Consider the following 16,044-nt stretch of genomic DNA (forward strand, 5'->3'; position numbering starts at 1 on the left):
GAAGCTGGCTATGATCATGTGGAGCACCTTGACCTATTAGATGTCAACCGTTTTGGTCAGATTTTGGGTGATGAAAATGCTGTGAGCAAGCGTCTTTTCGCCGAGTTCTGGTCTACCGGGGGTAACGATATGGCGGTTCTTAGTGCGGCGCTAAGTCACGGAAAGGTACTGACGGGGCAACGATGTTTCGATCATCTGTTTCGTTATATCGCTGGTCCCCGTTTTTTAAGTGTTGTTTTCGTAGAGCACATAGGAGAGGCGTGAAATATGTGCTATGGTGGAGAAACGTTGGGAGGATCGTGACGCCAGCACTGCTTCGCCTAGGTCATCACCAGCCGCTTCGCTAGCCGAAACTCCTGTGCCTATAGCCGAAGGGACTTCCGCCAGTGTGGCCCCCAGAGCCAAAAATGAAGCAGTTGACGGATAGATGGTTGGGCCCTAAGCGCTTTCGATTTTCACACTACTGACAGATGTAATATTCGAACGTTTGTAACTTAAACTTGCTTCCACTGGCGTTGTCGCCCATCGCTTCCACTGGCGTTGTCGCCCATCGCGCGGAGGCGGAGAGATGTCGAGGGTGACGAGGGCGGCGGTGATGAGGGTGGCGGCGGCAGTGGTGATGGGCGACTTAGACGAAGAGTGAGGAGGAAGAAGAAACGGCCGTCTTATATAGGGGAGGGACCTTTAGTCCCGGCTCCTGTAAACGCTCAGGACTAAAAGACCTTTAGTCCCGGCTGGTATTATGAGCCGGGACTAAAGGTGTATTTTGGCGGGCCACAAAAAATGCAGCCCACCTTTAGTCCCGGGTGGTAGATCTACCCGGGACTAAAGTTGGGCTGCAGTTGCACTTCCCGCCCGTTTCAAGCTCCATTTGTTTTTTTATATATTTCTTTCTATAAAATGTTAAACTCTTGTTAATTGCACAGTAAATTAAATACAAGGCATACAATTGTTTTAAAAGAATATGGATTTACTTTTGCTTTATTGCACACAGGAAAATTGTGTGACCTAAAGTTTTTTGTTTTTTCTTATAAATATTGAAACATAATGTCATTAATAATTACTATTTCGTTAATGCAAAAATGTAGTGTTTAATTTAAATCATTAAAACTTTTGTTTTCGATTGGAAATTTGTTTTCACATCATTTTAACGTAAATCTTTTCATTTTTTCATCAGTCATTGTCCAAAAACGACATGGAAATCCCACCATCAAACACAAATTTAATCTGAACATAGAAAAAAAGGAAACACCTAATAAACATCTCTGAATTCACAATTATTACATAATACCTCTAATACACACTATTAAACATCACTATATATATCAAGCGGGCACGATAGTGAACTTCTTCTTAACGTATATCCCTTGGTTATGATCGCGCCGTAACCATGGAGTGTCCTCATCATTTAGCTAGATGCTTGGGTCTTTGTTCACTGTGAAGGGTAGAATTCGGTCATCCTTTTCATAATCTTCTGATATGTCTGACTTGTCTTCAATTCTAACGATGTTTCTTTTCCCTGAAAGAACTATGTGGCGCTTTGGCTCATTGATTGGGTCGTTGTTGTTTTTCCCTCTCTTTGGTTTTGTAGACATGTCCTTGACATAGAACACCTGATTCACATCCTTGGCAAGGACGAACGGTTCGTCTTTGTACCCAATATTGTTGAGGTCCACGGTTGTCATTCCATACTGTTTGTCGACTGCCACCCTGCCTCCAGTCGCCTTTACCCATTAAACATATATATATGAACATATGCTATTAGTAGTTGTCCGCGGCCAAAACTAACCACGATTGTGTCAGCCATAACTCATCATCGCCTGTTAGCCCGTAGCCGAAGAACTGATCGGCAACAAGAAGCGGCCCATAATTTTATGTAGGTGTATAGCAAAATTTTGAGCACTTCCCATGATTTTATGTAGGTGTATAGCAAAATTTTGCATTCTAAAAAAGCAAATGGGATTACATAGGCTTCTTAGACCCCATGCGAGTCAATGAGAGGACATGTCTAGGCCTCTATGGATGTGACGTGGAAGACCTAAAACAGAGATTGATTGATGTTTTCGACGAATTCACGATAAAGAAGAAAACCCACATACTTCTAGCCTACAACTGCGAGTATGTGTTCTCGGCTTTTAATTTTATGCTTCTTTTTTTGTTAAGATTATTCGATAATTAGGATTCTATGATTGCGGCAACAATTTCGTCTTCATTTGTGTTAATCTTGCCAAAAATCTGCTCGAGGTGTGGGACTCGAAGAAAAACCATTTCATCATCTGGATGCACTGGTGGCAGTGCTGAATTAGTAAGCGATCCTAATAACTATTATTTTATAATCACACATACCACTTTCTAATGTTTCTTCTTTTAATGTTGCTTAGTGTCCGAAGAAGACATATCGGTGGGATGCCGGTCCCATTCAAGGTTGTCGAAATGGAGGGGAAGTACCTATCACAGCCGGCGGGAAACAATGAATGTGGGTTTTATGTAATGTGGGCAATGCTTCGCTACATCGGCGGGAAATCGGAAGAAGCCGATAAGTTGGTGTGTATAATCTCCATTTCATTTATGTCTGTTAATAATTCAACAAAATGATTTACTGTTCCTCTTTGGATATCATCTTTTTTGAACGATAGCGCAAGAAATTTAAGCACGAAAGGCTGCTAGACATGGAGATCGTCGCACTACAATCGGAGCTGGCAAAATTCATCTTAGCCGAGGTATTGAAAAAAGATGGAGTATTTTCCATTGCACAATCCATGAAGTACAAGGACCAGTATGGCCCAGAGCGGCTCGCCAGATTATTGTAGGAAGTCCAAGAAGCATGTGTGAAGTCCAAGAACATTAATTTTAGTTTGAGGGATCGAGATGTGGATAAGAACATTTGAATTGTAATCATAACATTTGTAATGTTTAATATTGATGGACCTGTCGTCTACATAGCGTATATAAAGCGAAACCCGATTCCACGAAAAAATATAAATTAAAATATATTATAAAACAATAAAATACGAACGGGCCATCACCGCCAGTTAGCAACAAACCGGCAGTGTTGTCGTAACCATCACTACCGGTTATAAGGAAACCGACAGTGTTGGCTTGCTCAACACTGTCTGCTTGAACCATCAACCGACACTGATAGTTACAAAAACACTGCCGGTTTGATCCATGAACCGACACTGATATTTACAACAACACTGCCGGTTTGATCCATGAACCGACAGTGTAGGATTGCTCAACACTGCTTGCTTGAGCCAAGAACCGACACTCTTGAAACAACCGTCACTGTCGGTTGGCACCACAAACCGGCAGTGTTGTTCAACTGGACACTGCCGGATGGAGCCAGGAACCGACACTGTTTCCTGTAGATCAGTGTCGGTTTTTAAGGACCGGCAGTGATGTCAACCCCCCATCACTGCCGGTATGCCACTGTCGGTTCAAAATCCGGCAGTGAAGTGGGTTTTTGAACCGGCAGTGATGTCCAGATCTAGGGTAGTGATTGTCAGACCTAAACACGTTACCATTGCGGAAGTTCTTTTTGGTCCATCACCAAACCTATGTAGGCGAAGAGACCTCATTGGTCCCAAATTAGTAGCGTGGAACGATTTTCTGCCACATATTGCTAATATAGAGTTGGCCCATGAACAAGACGAGTTGCTCTAGAATTTACTTCCAAATGGAAAATTCTCAGTGAAGTCACACTATCAAGCATTATTACATACTGATAACCCAAATATTAACAAACTCATTTGGAAAGTGAAAGCCCCACTGAAAATAAAAATTTTCCTGTGGTACCTATGGCGAGGAGTTATATTGACAAAGGATAACCTAGTAAAGCGCAATTGGTAAGGTAGTAAAACTTGCTGCTTTTGTCACAAAGAACAGACAATTAAGCACTTGTTCTTTGACTACCAATTTGCTTGTTCAATTTAGTCTTTTATTAATGTTGCGACAGGTCTTTTAAAACCCCACAATATAGGTCATATGTTCAATGGCCGGCTAAGAGGTGTCAACAAAAATGTCAAGCTTTGACTCCTGCTAGGAGGAGCTGCGACTTGTTGGTCTATTTGGCTCTGATGGAATGATATTGTTTTTGAAAAGAAAAAAATTGTTTCTCCTATGCTGATTATCTATTTGGTTACCCAGTGGCTACGTACTTGGGCTATGCTGTAGAAGCCGAATGTGAAGGATACAACTGTAGCAATATTACAACAGTTGACGCAGGTGGCCAAGGATTTTTTTTCTCTCAGGTACATGGGTGGCGGTCTAGTTTACGAATTGATAGTCACTAAATTGTGCCAGGTTTGTTTTCTTTCTCTGGCTGTGTGCCTCATGTTAGGCAGAGGCTAGAAGTTGTCCTCTTTAACTTTGTATCAACTCGATGTATTGCTTTCGAGGTTTTAATAAAAGTTTCTTTATCAAAGAAAAATGGCACGCGTTCTTCTGTTTAATGACTGGACTGCACAGCGATAGCGAGTCAGTCTGCTTTTATTTTTTCGTGGTTCCTGAAAGCACATGAACAGTGCTCAATCTGTATTGGATTGGATGGAAGGGGGCCTGGCTTAACGGATTAATCGCAATCCCCGGCCGGCTTGGCTTGCCATATCCACGCATGTATGTAGTTAATGTAGCATAGAAACTGCAGAAGCAAGCATAACACGCATGCACCGCACTGATGCAAGGCAGGGAAAAGTAAACCAGGGACACCTACGTATGTAGAGGGTCTCATGCATGCCCCTGTGCACTGTGGCAATGCGCAGCTACACCAGCCATCAGAAGATGCATAAGTGAGCCTCTCACTTCGCCTTTGCCCTCCCATCATCGTCACATAGTGCTCTAGTACACGTATTTGTAGTTTTGTGATGTACTAGTACGTAGTATGCAGAAACTTTTAGTCCCCGTGTGGAATCGAGGATTTTTTATTTTTCCTGATCGTGGGTTTTTTATGTGAAACTGAGCTGATGAACTCCTATAAAATTTATGTGCCTAACAAACCCTTAAGTTTTAGATGCATGCCAAAAGAACTTCAATCCCAGAGAACATAATAACAAACAAATATGTATAGTAACATTTTTTTGACCAACAAGAATAAAAAGCGGGGAAAGAACAGACAAATTAAATTCACCCTAAAATAAAAATGCTCAAACAATATATCCATATCCACCATACTTTTAGTTTCTACATCGGTGCAGTGTGGCACATTTACCGACACAATTAAACACAGCAGTCTGGCTCCTATAGTGTCCGACACAACTAAGTTGTCAAATATTCATAGCCGCCATAAAAAATATTGAAATGATGGTACGTCATGTGGCGGACACATACACAAATTCGCAGTTCTGTTGGAAGCTCCCTATACCATGACAATTCACATGGCAGACTCGTATCAAATGCATGATGCAATGATGGCTGACTTTCGATAGTTTTTGCATCATGAAGTACAGATCAACTAATTCTGGTTCGACCATTTCCATGAACGACAGGAACTGCGGGCTGTTCTTATTTGGAGCCTAGCTGCCACTGCATGCATACAGAGGTGCAGCGTGTATAGTCAACCATCATTTGTATAGTCAACCATCATTGCATCATACAGGTCCCTGTCAGATCAGATATTTGACACTAATTTGGAGTATTAAACATAGGCTAATTACAAAACTAATTACGTAGATTGAGACTAATTTGCGAGACGAATCTATTAAACCTAATTAGTCAAAGATTTGACAATATGATGCTACAGTACAGATATGCTAATGATGTACTAATTAGATTTAATAGATTCGTCTCGTGAATTAGTAACCACTTCTGTAATTAGTTTTATAATTAGTATCTGAATAGCCGATGTGACACCCAATGTGATACCTCATGAACTTCGGTCTCTGATCCAAACAATCCTGGCCGGTTCAATCATTTCCTTGAACGACGGAAAACAGGCTGTTCTTATTTGGATCCTAGCCGCCTGCAACTAGGCATCATTGACTTTGTGACCTGGAGCCATTGCATTAGTCGTGCACGTGGGCGGTGAACAGTTACTGTAATCCATGCATATATGTATATATATATCAAAATTCACCAACAGGGCACCTTCGGATCCGATGGCCACTCTAATAGTATTAGCCATCTGCCTCTCGGCCCGATTGCCGGGTGCCGCCTCCTCTTCTCTAATCACCACAGCAACAGACAGTAATGGCAGCCACAGCGACCTTCATGCACTGCTGGCTTTCAAAGGCGAGCTCGCTCATCCCACCGGCGTCCTTGCCAGGAGCTGGACAACCAACGTGTCCTTCTGTCGATGGCTTGGAGTGTCGTGCAGCCGCCGCCACCGGCAGCGCGTCACGGCACTGTCGCTGTCGGATGTTCCCCTACAAGGGGAGCTCAGCCCACACCTCGGTAATCTTTCGTTCCTCTCCATACTCAACCTCACAAACACCAGCCTCGCTGGCACCATCCCTGCTGAACTTGGCATGCTACGTCGGCTTAAGGTTCTATCTCTCGTTCAAAATGGTCTCTCTGCTGCCATTCCTAGTACCATAGGAAACCTAACAACGCTTGGGGATCTTCGCCTAAGTCACAATAGCCTGTCAGGAGAAATCCCCCAAGGACTACTGCAAAATTTGCACAGCCTCGAGCGGTTTTCTCTTTGCAAGAATGAGCTAACTGGCCACATACCACCAAGCTTATTCAATAATACACAATCTCTAAGGTGGCTCAGCTTGAGGAACAACAGCTTATCAGGTCCCCTACCACATAATATAGGTTCCTTGCCAATGCTAGAACTCTTGTACTTGGAATTCAATAACCTGTCTGGCACAGTACCCCCAGCCATCTACAACATGTCAAGGATGCAGTGGCTCAGTCTGGGTACGAATAACTTTGCTGGTTCTATTCCAAACAATCAAAGTTTTAGCCTAACTCTATTGAAGGATCTTTTTCTCGCAGGGAACAATTTTTTGGGTCCAATTCCATCTGGACTTGCCGCGTGCAAATACTTAGAAATTCTCAATTTGTCAGAAAATTATTTTGTGGACGTCATTCCAACATGGTTGGCTCAACTGCCACGTCTCACCATTCTTGACATGACAGAAAATAAACTAGTCGGCTCTATCCCAGCTGTTCTTAGCAATCTCACCACCCATCTTACTGGACTATATCTCGGAACCAATCAGCTAACTGGTCTGATTCCAAGTTTTCTTGGGAACTTTTCGGAATTATCTAAACTATGTCTGTACAGGAATAATTTCTCCGGCTCAGTACCACCGACACTTGGCAACATCCCAGCTCTTTACAAGCTTGAACTTCACTCCAATAATTTAGATGGGAATCTTAACTTCTTGTCTTCCCTTTCTAATTGTAGGAATCTCCAGGTCGTTGCTCTGTCCAATAATTCTTTAGTAGGGGGGCTCCCAGATCATATCGGGAACCTATCAACCGAGTTACATTGGTTTAATGTAGGTGACAACAAGTTAAATGGTAGGCTTCCACCGTCATTGTCAAACCTAAGCCATCTTCAAACATTAGATCTTTCTAGAAACCTATTCACAGGGTATATCCCAAATTCTGTCACGGTGATGCAAGAGCTCATCAAGTTTGACGTCACTAACAATGACATGTCCGGCTCTATACCAACAGAAATTGGAATGCTGAGGAGCTTACAACGCTTGTATCTTTCAGGAAACAAATTCTTTGGCCCTATACCCGATAGCATTGGCAACCTTAGTGTTCTAGAACAAATAAGCTTATCTAGTAACCACTTAAACTCAGCTATACCAGCATCCTTCTTCCGCCTTGACAAACTCATTTATTTAGATCTTTCTAACAATTTCTTTGTTGGTCCACTTCCAAGCGATGTTGGTGGGCTAAAACAAATGTATTCCATTGACCTCTATTCCAACTATTTCCATGGAACCATCCCAGAATCTTTTGGAAAAATTATAATGCTCAACTTCCTAAATCTATCACATAACTCATTCGATGGGCAATTCCCAGATTCATTTCAAAAGCTTACTAGCTTATCATACTTGGATCTCTCCTTCAATAATATCTCTGGTACCATTCCCATGTTCCTTGCCAATTTCACGGGCTTGACATCCTTCAACCTCTCCTTCAATAAGCTTGAAGGGAAGATACCAGAGGGAGGTATTTTTTCAAACATCACGTCACTATCTTTGATTGGAAATGCTGGGCTATGTGGATCTCCCCATCTTGGATTTTCTCCTTGTCTTGAGGACTCTCACTCATATAAAAGACACCTTCTAATTATCCTTCTTCCAGTTGTCAGTGCTGCATTTGTCTCCACTGTTCTTTGTGTCTACCTAATTATTAGACGGAAAGCTACTGTCATTGATCCTGGCAGTGCTGTAAGACAAATATTGGTTACCTACCATGAGCTCGTTTCTGCCACTGATAACTTTAGCGATAACAACCTTCTGGGAACTGGAAGTCTTGCAAAAGTTTTCAAATGCCACCTGAGCAACGGTTTGGTTGTTGCAATAAAAGTTCTAGACATGCGACTAGAACAGGCCATTAGAAGCTTTGATGCCGAGTGCCATGTGCTTCGCATGGCTCGACACCGCAACCTGATAAGAATACTAAGCACATGCTCCAACCTGGAAATCAGAGCACTCGTGCTCCAGTACATGCCCAATGGCAGCTTAGACAAGCTCCTACACTCCGAAGGTACATCAAGTAGCTTGGGATTCCTTAATAGGCTGGAGATCATGATAGATGTGTCAATGGCGATGGAGTATCTGCACCATCAGCATTTCCAGGTTGTCCTGCATTGTGACTTGAAGCCTAGCAACATCCTATTTGACAGCGACATGACAGCACATGTGGCAGATTTTGGCATCGCAAAATTGCTATTGGGTGATGACAGCTCCATGGTCACTACAAGTATGCCCGGAACACTTGGGTACATGGCACCAGGTACTACCATTCTCTTCTACTGTAACTATACCTGTGAGTGGTGTGTATGATCGTTGTAGTTCCTTCTAGTTGCTCAATTGTTGTAATATTTGTTTTACTGATTATTGGGCAGAGTATGGATCATTTGGGAAGGCATCCCGCAAGAGTGATGTGTTCAGCTTTGGAATCCTGCTTCTTGAAGTCTTCACCGGAAAGAGACCCACCGATCCCATGTTCATAGGAGATCTAAGCATCAGGGAGTGGGTTCGTCAAGCATTCCTGTCAGAGATTGTCCATGTTCTGGATGATAGGCTCCTGCAAGGTCCTTCCTCTGCTTACTGCGATCTGAAGCCCTTCATTCCACCAATCTTTGAGTTGGGTTTGCTCTGCTCAAGTTGTGCACCTCACCAAAGGTTATCGATGAGTGAAGTTGTAGTGGCTCTAAAGAAAGTGAAAAATGATTATATCAAATCCATGCCAGCAACAAGGCCTGAAGCTGGCCAGTGATCTCCCTTATCTGTATATCTCTTTGTTCTGTTCTTTCGCTTTTGTACTAGCAGAATAGGACCTGCTGCAGCAGACTCTTGCACATCTTTGTCCATTAACGAGTGTGTGTTCTGTTCACGCTTTCCCTCAGTTGTTGAGTTTGAGAGATGTTTGTGTACTGTGAACTGGAGATTTAATCAGTGTACCTACTGTAGCTGAAACCCTGAACATTCTATTTTCACTAGCACCCAAACCTCCCATCCGATTTAAAAAAAAAATCCATTCCCAATCCATAGGCGTGGCTGCAGCAAAGTGTCAGGACAAGCGGACGAAAGGGCAGGATTCACAAGGCCGTGCGTGATCCGACAATAGAAAAAGCAGACAAGACTGTAGTGGCTGGCATGTGGGACAACATTGTCAGGATGGGTGTTTCTTTAGGCGGTTTGCCGCGGCAGTGTGTGGGCTTGTTTTATAAGCCCGCTGTAATAGAGACGACGGTTGTTGTTCTAGGCTACGGCCTTCGAACCACAGGCTATCACTCGAGTAACCAAAACAAGATACACGACAGAACGAAAGGAACAAAGAGCACGAAGCAATTGCGAAAGTCTCCTTGGATCAAAGTTTTTTTTCTCCCCCTCTTCATTGTACAAGAGGGGCTACATTTATACCCTTCAGCATGCAATATAAAGACAGAAATGCCCTTCTAACTACTCCGATACCCAAGTATATTCGATATCCTTGGGGCGCTTTTGATCCATTCAGCCTGTCATGACGGTTCCTCCTCCAGGTGGGCCCTATCGCCGATGCAATCCGTCGAACCGCTAGTGTGAACCGACGTCTGAGAGAGGACCCTGCAAATACACGTACAGGCGGAGTGAGAGCATCGACGAAAACCGATGAAAGCACCCGGGTATTGACGAAAACACATGCATCCCTTCGGCGATCGAAACTGTCGAAAGCAGTAGCTTTCTATCGTCATAACAAAACCGCTTACGGACGGACGCTGACAAAAGATGCCCAGACCCTTTCGGCGAAAATGAAAGTCAAAAGCATCGGGTCTGTACTGGCGGGCGAAAGACCCCAAAGCGCTAGCTTCGTTTTTGGCTTGATGAAAACGCCAAAAGCCAAAGCTTGGACGAGAACGAACGGGCCCTTCTGTCGAGCGAATGGGTCAGAAGCGCTAGCTTCGTTTTCGGCTTGACGAAAACGCCGAAAGGCAAAACTTGGACGAAAACGACTGGGCCCTTCTATCGAGCGAATGGGTCGGAAGCGCTAGCTTCGTTTTCGGCCTGTCGGAACCGCCGAAAGCCGAGACTAGGGGGAGGCAACCCTTGGGGTCTCCACCAACAAGCTTGGGTTCTTGGCAAAGACTTAACCGAGTCTTTGAACTGATGAACGTGACTTATGATGATCGGCCTGTCTTGGCGGGCGGTTGCGCGAAAGGGGCCGGTACTTCCGCCCCAGCCACTAGTAGAGAATAGACCTTTGATCCTCGGCCAAAATGGGCTCTAGTCCCGGGATTTTTTGCGCCCGAGACTAGAGATACCTTTAGTCCCGGCTGGTGGCTCCAACCGGGACTAAAGGTCCCTGCCCAACGGCTACTGCGCCAGACAGAGGTGGCAGGGACCTTTAGTCCCGGTTGGAGCCACCAACCGGGACTAAAGGTATACTTTTACTCCCGGTTGGTGGATCCAACCGGGAGTAAAGGTCTACTCCCGGGCCATGGCTGCGCCCGGGGTTGGAAAGTTACCTTTATTCCCGGTTGGATCCATCAACCGGGACTAAATGTTCTCCCTTTATAAATCGGCCGTCTCCTCCTTCCTCCCCGAGCCCGAGCTCAGCACATTTTGAAGCTCACTGCAGTAGTGTTCTGGCTTCCTCCCTCCCTCCATTGTTCCTCCATCCATTCTTCGATTCCTCCGTCGATTTCTTCGATTCCTCCGTCGATTTTTCAGTTGTAAAGGTTACCAATCTCATACTCTCATTTTTTACCATTTTCTTATGCCATTTTGTTCACTATATATATTTATGGCTCTTTATTGTGGTTTTTTTCATTTGTAAGCAATTTGAGCTCAAAATCACTTCAAGCTTGCATATTTACATGAAAGAAGGTTAAAGTATATATAAATATAAAGTTAGAAAATAGTTAGAAAATTATAGCAAATCCTTACTAGTTGAACTTGCGGACCGTGTTCAGGTCGGCGAGGATGTTCTCTGCCGAGCGGTAACGGACGTCAAGGAGGAGCTTTGATTCTACGAGGGAGAGCGACAACGGTCGTGGAAGACCGTGTTCCCTTCCTCGTAGAATCGGAGCTCCTTGAGTCCCGGTTGTGGAAGGTCGTGGTAAACCTTTAGTCCCGGTTGGTAATACCAGCCGGGACTAAAGATCCCTGCCCCGCGGACGACCGTTGGGCAGGGACCTTTAGTCCCGGTTGGTAATACCAACCGGGACTAAAGGGTCCTTTAGTCCCGGGGGCAAAAAATGCCGAGGCTAATGCTAAATTGGGACATCGTTCTAAAGTCTGTTCTCTAGTAGTGAGGGCGTCGGCCAACTGCTTGAGACGGCCACAGTACTCCGTGATCGACATGTCCCCTTGATAGAGACTGTGGAAGTCTTGTTGCAGGAAGACGGCGCGCTGGAGGCTGTTGTCGAGGAACTGGCTGTTGATCGCCTGCCAGGCGGATTGCGCCGTGGAGCGGGGCTGATAGACCGCATCCATCAGGTCCTTGGACAGAGTAATGTAGAGCCAAGAGTTGATGCTCGAGTCGTTCTGGCACCACTCGGGGTCATGTTGCATGAGGGTGGCGTCAATGGTGCCATCCACATGATCCATGAGGCCGAACTTCTTGAACGTCAGTTCAAAGAAGGTACGCCACTGGCGCGGAAATTGGCGGCGTCCATTTCGAGGATCACTGGAACATGGGCCCGAATGTTGACCATGGCAATCGTGGCAGCAGTGGTAGTGTCCGCGTCGGGAAGAGTGGCAAAGGGGTTGGACGCGGCATTGCGAGAGGAGCTGGAGGATTGGGAGGGTGACGCCATGAGGAAGACGACGTAGAGCAGTGAGAGAGGCAGCGGAAGAATGGAGCAGGAAGTGGCTGATACCATGTAAGAGAACAAGTGACTGAAGTGCTCAATTGTATTCACCAGATGGAGCTTATACATATACAGAGAACAAGTGGTCTAGAGGACTAACGGTTTCCTACATGCTAGGAAGACCCGGAAGACTAGGATTATTCGTAGCTACTTTATTTCTGTTTTTTTTTTGAGAAATAGCTACTTTATTTATGTAGTACCCATAGACGCAGTTCCTTGGTATCGTCGCCGATCACGAGCCCCGGCCGTCATATATATGATGCAACTCCTCCGGCCTGGGGGTAGATAAAGGAGAAGGGCCCGGCGACGAGACCCAGCAATCCGCCGATGAGGCAGGGCAGCATGCCGCCGACGACCTGAACCGGCGCGCTCAGCGTGCCAGTGACGCCGGCCAGGGACACGTTGCAGGTGGCCAACGGGGTGGTGACCACCACGCTGCACTGGTTGGCCAGCAGCATGGAGGAGAGCAGGCCGCCGCCGCCGCTGCTGTTACGGATGACGCCCAGTTCGATCATGAAGTCGCCGTTGGTGTCTGCCTCCGCGTTGGCCCACACGGTAATCAGCCTGTTCGGGAGGCCATATCGTATCGTGGATTATTTACTGCTGGCTGGTTTGGTGTGAGAGAAAAACACTGTTCCCGGCTAGAAATTTACAATCGTTTACGAGCAAGCGAACAGGCTGAATGCCCGCGGCGGAGACGACAAGACCCCTGCTGGCCCCGCTGCTCTGGCGGCCTTCCCTCTCCTGGCCAGCGTATCGATTTTGAAATAAAAAAAATGAATAAAAAGATTCACTTGTGAATGAAAAAAAAGTAGGAATAATGTTGAAGTTATTGGGGAAAAGTCTTGTTACTGTACCGCAATATTTACTGGTTTAGACCGGGACAGAGCCGGAATGCCGCACTGCAGCTGTAGGCTGGCGTCTGGCCGAACACGTACGTAATTAAAAACAATAAAACAAGAAAAACTTATATATATATATTTATATCTACTTCTAAATATTAAAGAGCAAGCAATTCTTCAAACACGATTTTTTATTCTTAGAATACCCTTTCGTCGTTTATATCCCGTATGCATGTGATTTTTTTGATGAAACCGTATGTATGTGATGGGACACATAACCCGTGCACATAGATGAATTAGAACGATTCGCGTCCAGTGATAATACGAAATTCGAATTTAAAATGTATGAGGTTCTGTTACACCACGTCAGCTGTTATATACTTACTAGCGAACGGCGTGGCGGTCGCCACGTTGATCGAGCTCCCCGTGCTGCATGGTACTACACCGAAGACGAGGGCCTTGGCGGCGCCGACAATGGTGAGTAGTGGCCCCCTGCACACCACGGCCGATGCCAGCAGCGGTGGCGGCGACAGAGGAGGAGAGCAGCGAGGACATGGTTCTTCGTCGGCACCATCGTTCAGTTCGTTTTTTTTGTTTGTTGTCCTGGGTTATGTATGTATGTTGTACTCCTGCTGTAGCCTAGCAGCTTGTGTGTCTCATGTAGCTGCATGGACCCGGTATTTATAGAATGCACGTGTCCAAGGCCAACGAAAGCTTTTTTTTTTTGCGCCTGGCAAGCCCGGTGGCTGGGACCTTGCCGGCCAGGGATCGAGCCCGAGTGGCTGCGATTTTCTGGTGTCTCACCGGGGTTCGCCCCCAAATAACTCTGTTGCCTCTCGCGCGTGGAACCACAGAGGGAATGCGACACACCTCGTTGTCTACGGATCTATGGACCCGGTGATCTCACAAAGAACGTGATCTTAGAATCTAGGTGTAGTTGTAGGATCTGTTTGTGTACTTGTGGTGTGAGTGAGTGTGGTGTGTGTGTGGCGTTGGTGTGTGTTTGTTCACCAACAGATACTACAGTTGTACCTAGAGATGAGAGGCGCAGGCCAACGAAAGCTGTCTGCGAGCTTTTCCATTCACCATATATACACAAACACACAACAGATGTATGGATTGGCCGCTTTTTCCATCAGTGCGCTCGTGCCTTTTCGGATCGCACAAAAGGCTAGTATGCGTCTGCTGGGCCATATTTGTGCACCAAAGGCCAGTCGTTGTTACGATTGACTGGTCGATTCCAAATCCGAGGAATCTATTGGTGCTATGGAGCAGATGGCATTGTCCAGTAGTGCTTGCTGATTTTTAAGCGAGGTGAGCGTGCGTGCAATAAGATCTCGAGGTAAACAAGGATGATCAAGTGGACCAGCGTGCGCCATGTTGGAGACAGATGAGCGGTCCAAAACTTGTCACATTCAAATTTCACTTCAGGTCCCTGAATTGAACATAGATAGGGGTGCCTTGCATCCTTTGTTCAGAAACTATGTTTTCAAAATATATAGCTTTGAGAACTTTTAATAAAAATTGGGGCACATAAATGATTTCAAATGAAAAGTATTCAAGTACAAAGTTGTAGTCTCGTCGAGCTTTACAACTTTGGTAAAACATTTGCCTTCATCTGACTTACTATGAATAAGTTATCAATTTATATATGTGTCGTACACTACTACCCTAACCATTTTCTCAGGCGGTCAATAACTATTAACAGAGGTTGGCAGACAGTCTGCCTCTACCTCGCCATCACTGGATTTTCAGAGGTGGACACATGCCCGCCTCTACTATTAATAAATTGAAAAACAGCAAGCACATCGATGGGCCCGCTGAACCCCTCGTTGAGGCCCGCCAAGCCCATCGACACGCCACTACCGCTGCTTGCCAGAAACTCTGCCACCGTCTTCGAAGCACGGCGCGAGGACAGGCGGCCACGACCATGCCGTTAGATCCAAGAGCGCTCGCCGCCTCGCGGACGAGCATGCTGTTGGATCCGCGAGCCCTGGCGCCACAAGGACGAGCAACTCGTCGTTTCAGCGAGCCCTCGCCGCCTCGAGGACGAGGATGCCGCTGGATCCGCAAACCCCGCCACCGCCGCCGCTACAAGGACAGGGGTAGGCCCCGAGCACGCTGCTAGAGGGGAGAGCTCCGACAAGGTGAAGCCGTGAGCCACTATCGATCGATTCTCCACAGAGAGAGAGAGAGAGAGAGAGAGAGAGAGAGAGAGAGAGAGAGAGAGAGAGAGAGGTGGAGAGAGAGTATGGTGTTTTCTCTATTGCGGCAGGGGGTGGGGAGCCGTAGAATAGAGATTGGTTTTATATGCTAGGGTTTGGTAGTGGGTCGTGTTAGCCAAATGGGCTTGGCTCAGTTAACATAGGCGGACCTTATAAGAAGTTTGCCTCTGAAAATGCTTGCTATTTTCATAGACGGACATATATGGTTGCAGTCGTGTTTTGAGTGCCTCCAGAAATGAGTTGTCCGCCTCCGAAAATCGCTATGTATTTTAGAAGACACACAAACTTTGTGCTCACCTTTGTTAATCCTAGGGGTGTGTCTCCCAAAATCTCTTGTGTAGTAGTGGTATTGAATCGGATTTCTAGAGGTTGTTGTCTTATATATACAACGGCGCCTAAAAGTTTATCTCTCCTTAAGAGACAACCACCACCACAAATAAGTTATTCGTACTTGCAGTCGACATAAATTACGTCCAATGAAATGAAATTATCT

General features: G+C 45.7%; 1 protein-coding gene and 1 long non-coding RNA gene across 2 annotated transcripts; one reads left to right on the top strand and one right to left on the bottom strand.

Annotated features, from left to right (window-relative positions):
* The first annotated feature begins 6,092 nt into the window (after nucleotides 1-6,092).
* LOC136482851 (putative receptor-like protein kinase At3g47110) lies at nucleotides 6,093-9,408 on the top strand. Its single transcript, XM_066480029.1, has 2 exons — nucleotides 6,093-8,922; nucleotides 9,035-9,408. The coding sequence occupies exons 1-2, from the start codon at nucleotides 6,093-6,095 to the stop codon at nucleotides 9,406-9,408; spliced, it is 3,204 nt and encodes a 1,067-aa protein (XP_066336126.1).
* A 3,590-nt stretch (nucleotides 9,409-12,998) lies between these two features.
* Nucleotides 12,999-13,952, bottom strand: LOC136482852 (uncharacterized). The gene is made up of 3 exons (XR_010765219.1): nucleotides 13,712-13,952; nucleotides 13,342-13,406; nucleotides 12,999-13,228 (listed from the first exon to the last, which is right to left on the bottom strand). It is a non-coding gene; the product is annotated as an uncharacterized lncRNA (long non-coding RNA).
* Between the last annotated feature and the right edge of the window lie 2,092 nt (nucleotides 13,953-16,044).

The sequence above is a fragment of the Miscanthus floridulus genome, chromosome 9 (genome assembly GCF_019320115.1).
Source record: "Miscanthus floridulus cultivar M001 chromosome 9, ASM1932011v1, whole genome shotgun sequence".
NCBI classification, from domain to species: domain Eukaryota; kingdom Viridiplantae; phylum Streptophyta; class Magnoliopsida; order Poales; family Poaceae; genus Miscanthus; species Miscanthus floridulus.

What these genes read in the sequence shown, in the direction of transcription:
- LOC136482851 (XM_066480029.1), top strand. Translation starts at nt 6,093, where the DNA reads ATGGCCACTCTAATAGTATTAGCCATCTGCCTCTCGGCCCGATTGCCG. An exon ending in ACTTGGGTACATGGCACCAG is followed by an intron (nt 8,923 to 9,034) that starts GTACTACCATTC and finishes ATTATTGGGCAG; the next exon opens with AGTATGGATCATTTGGGAAG.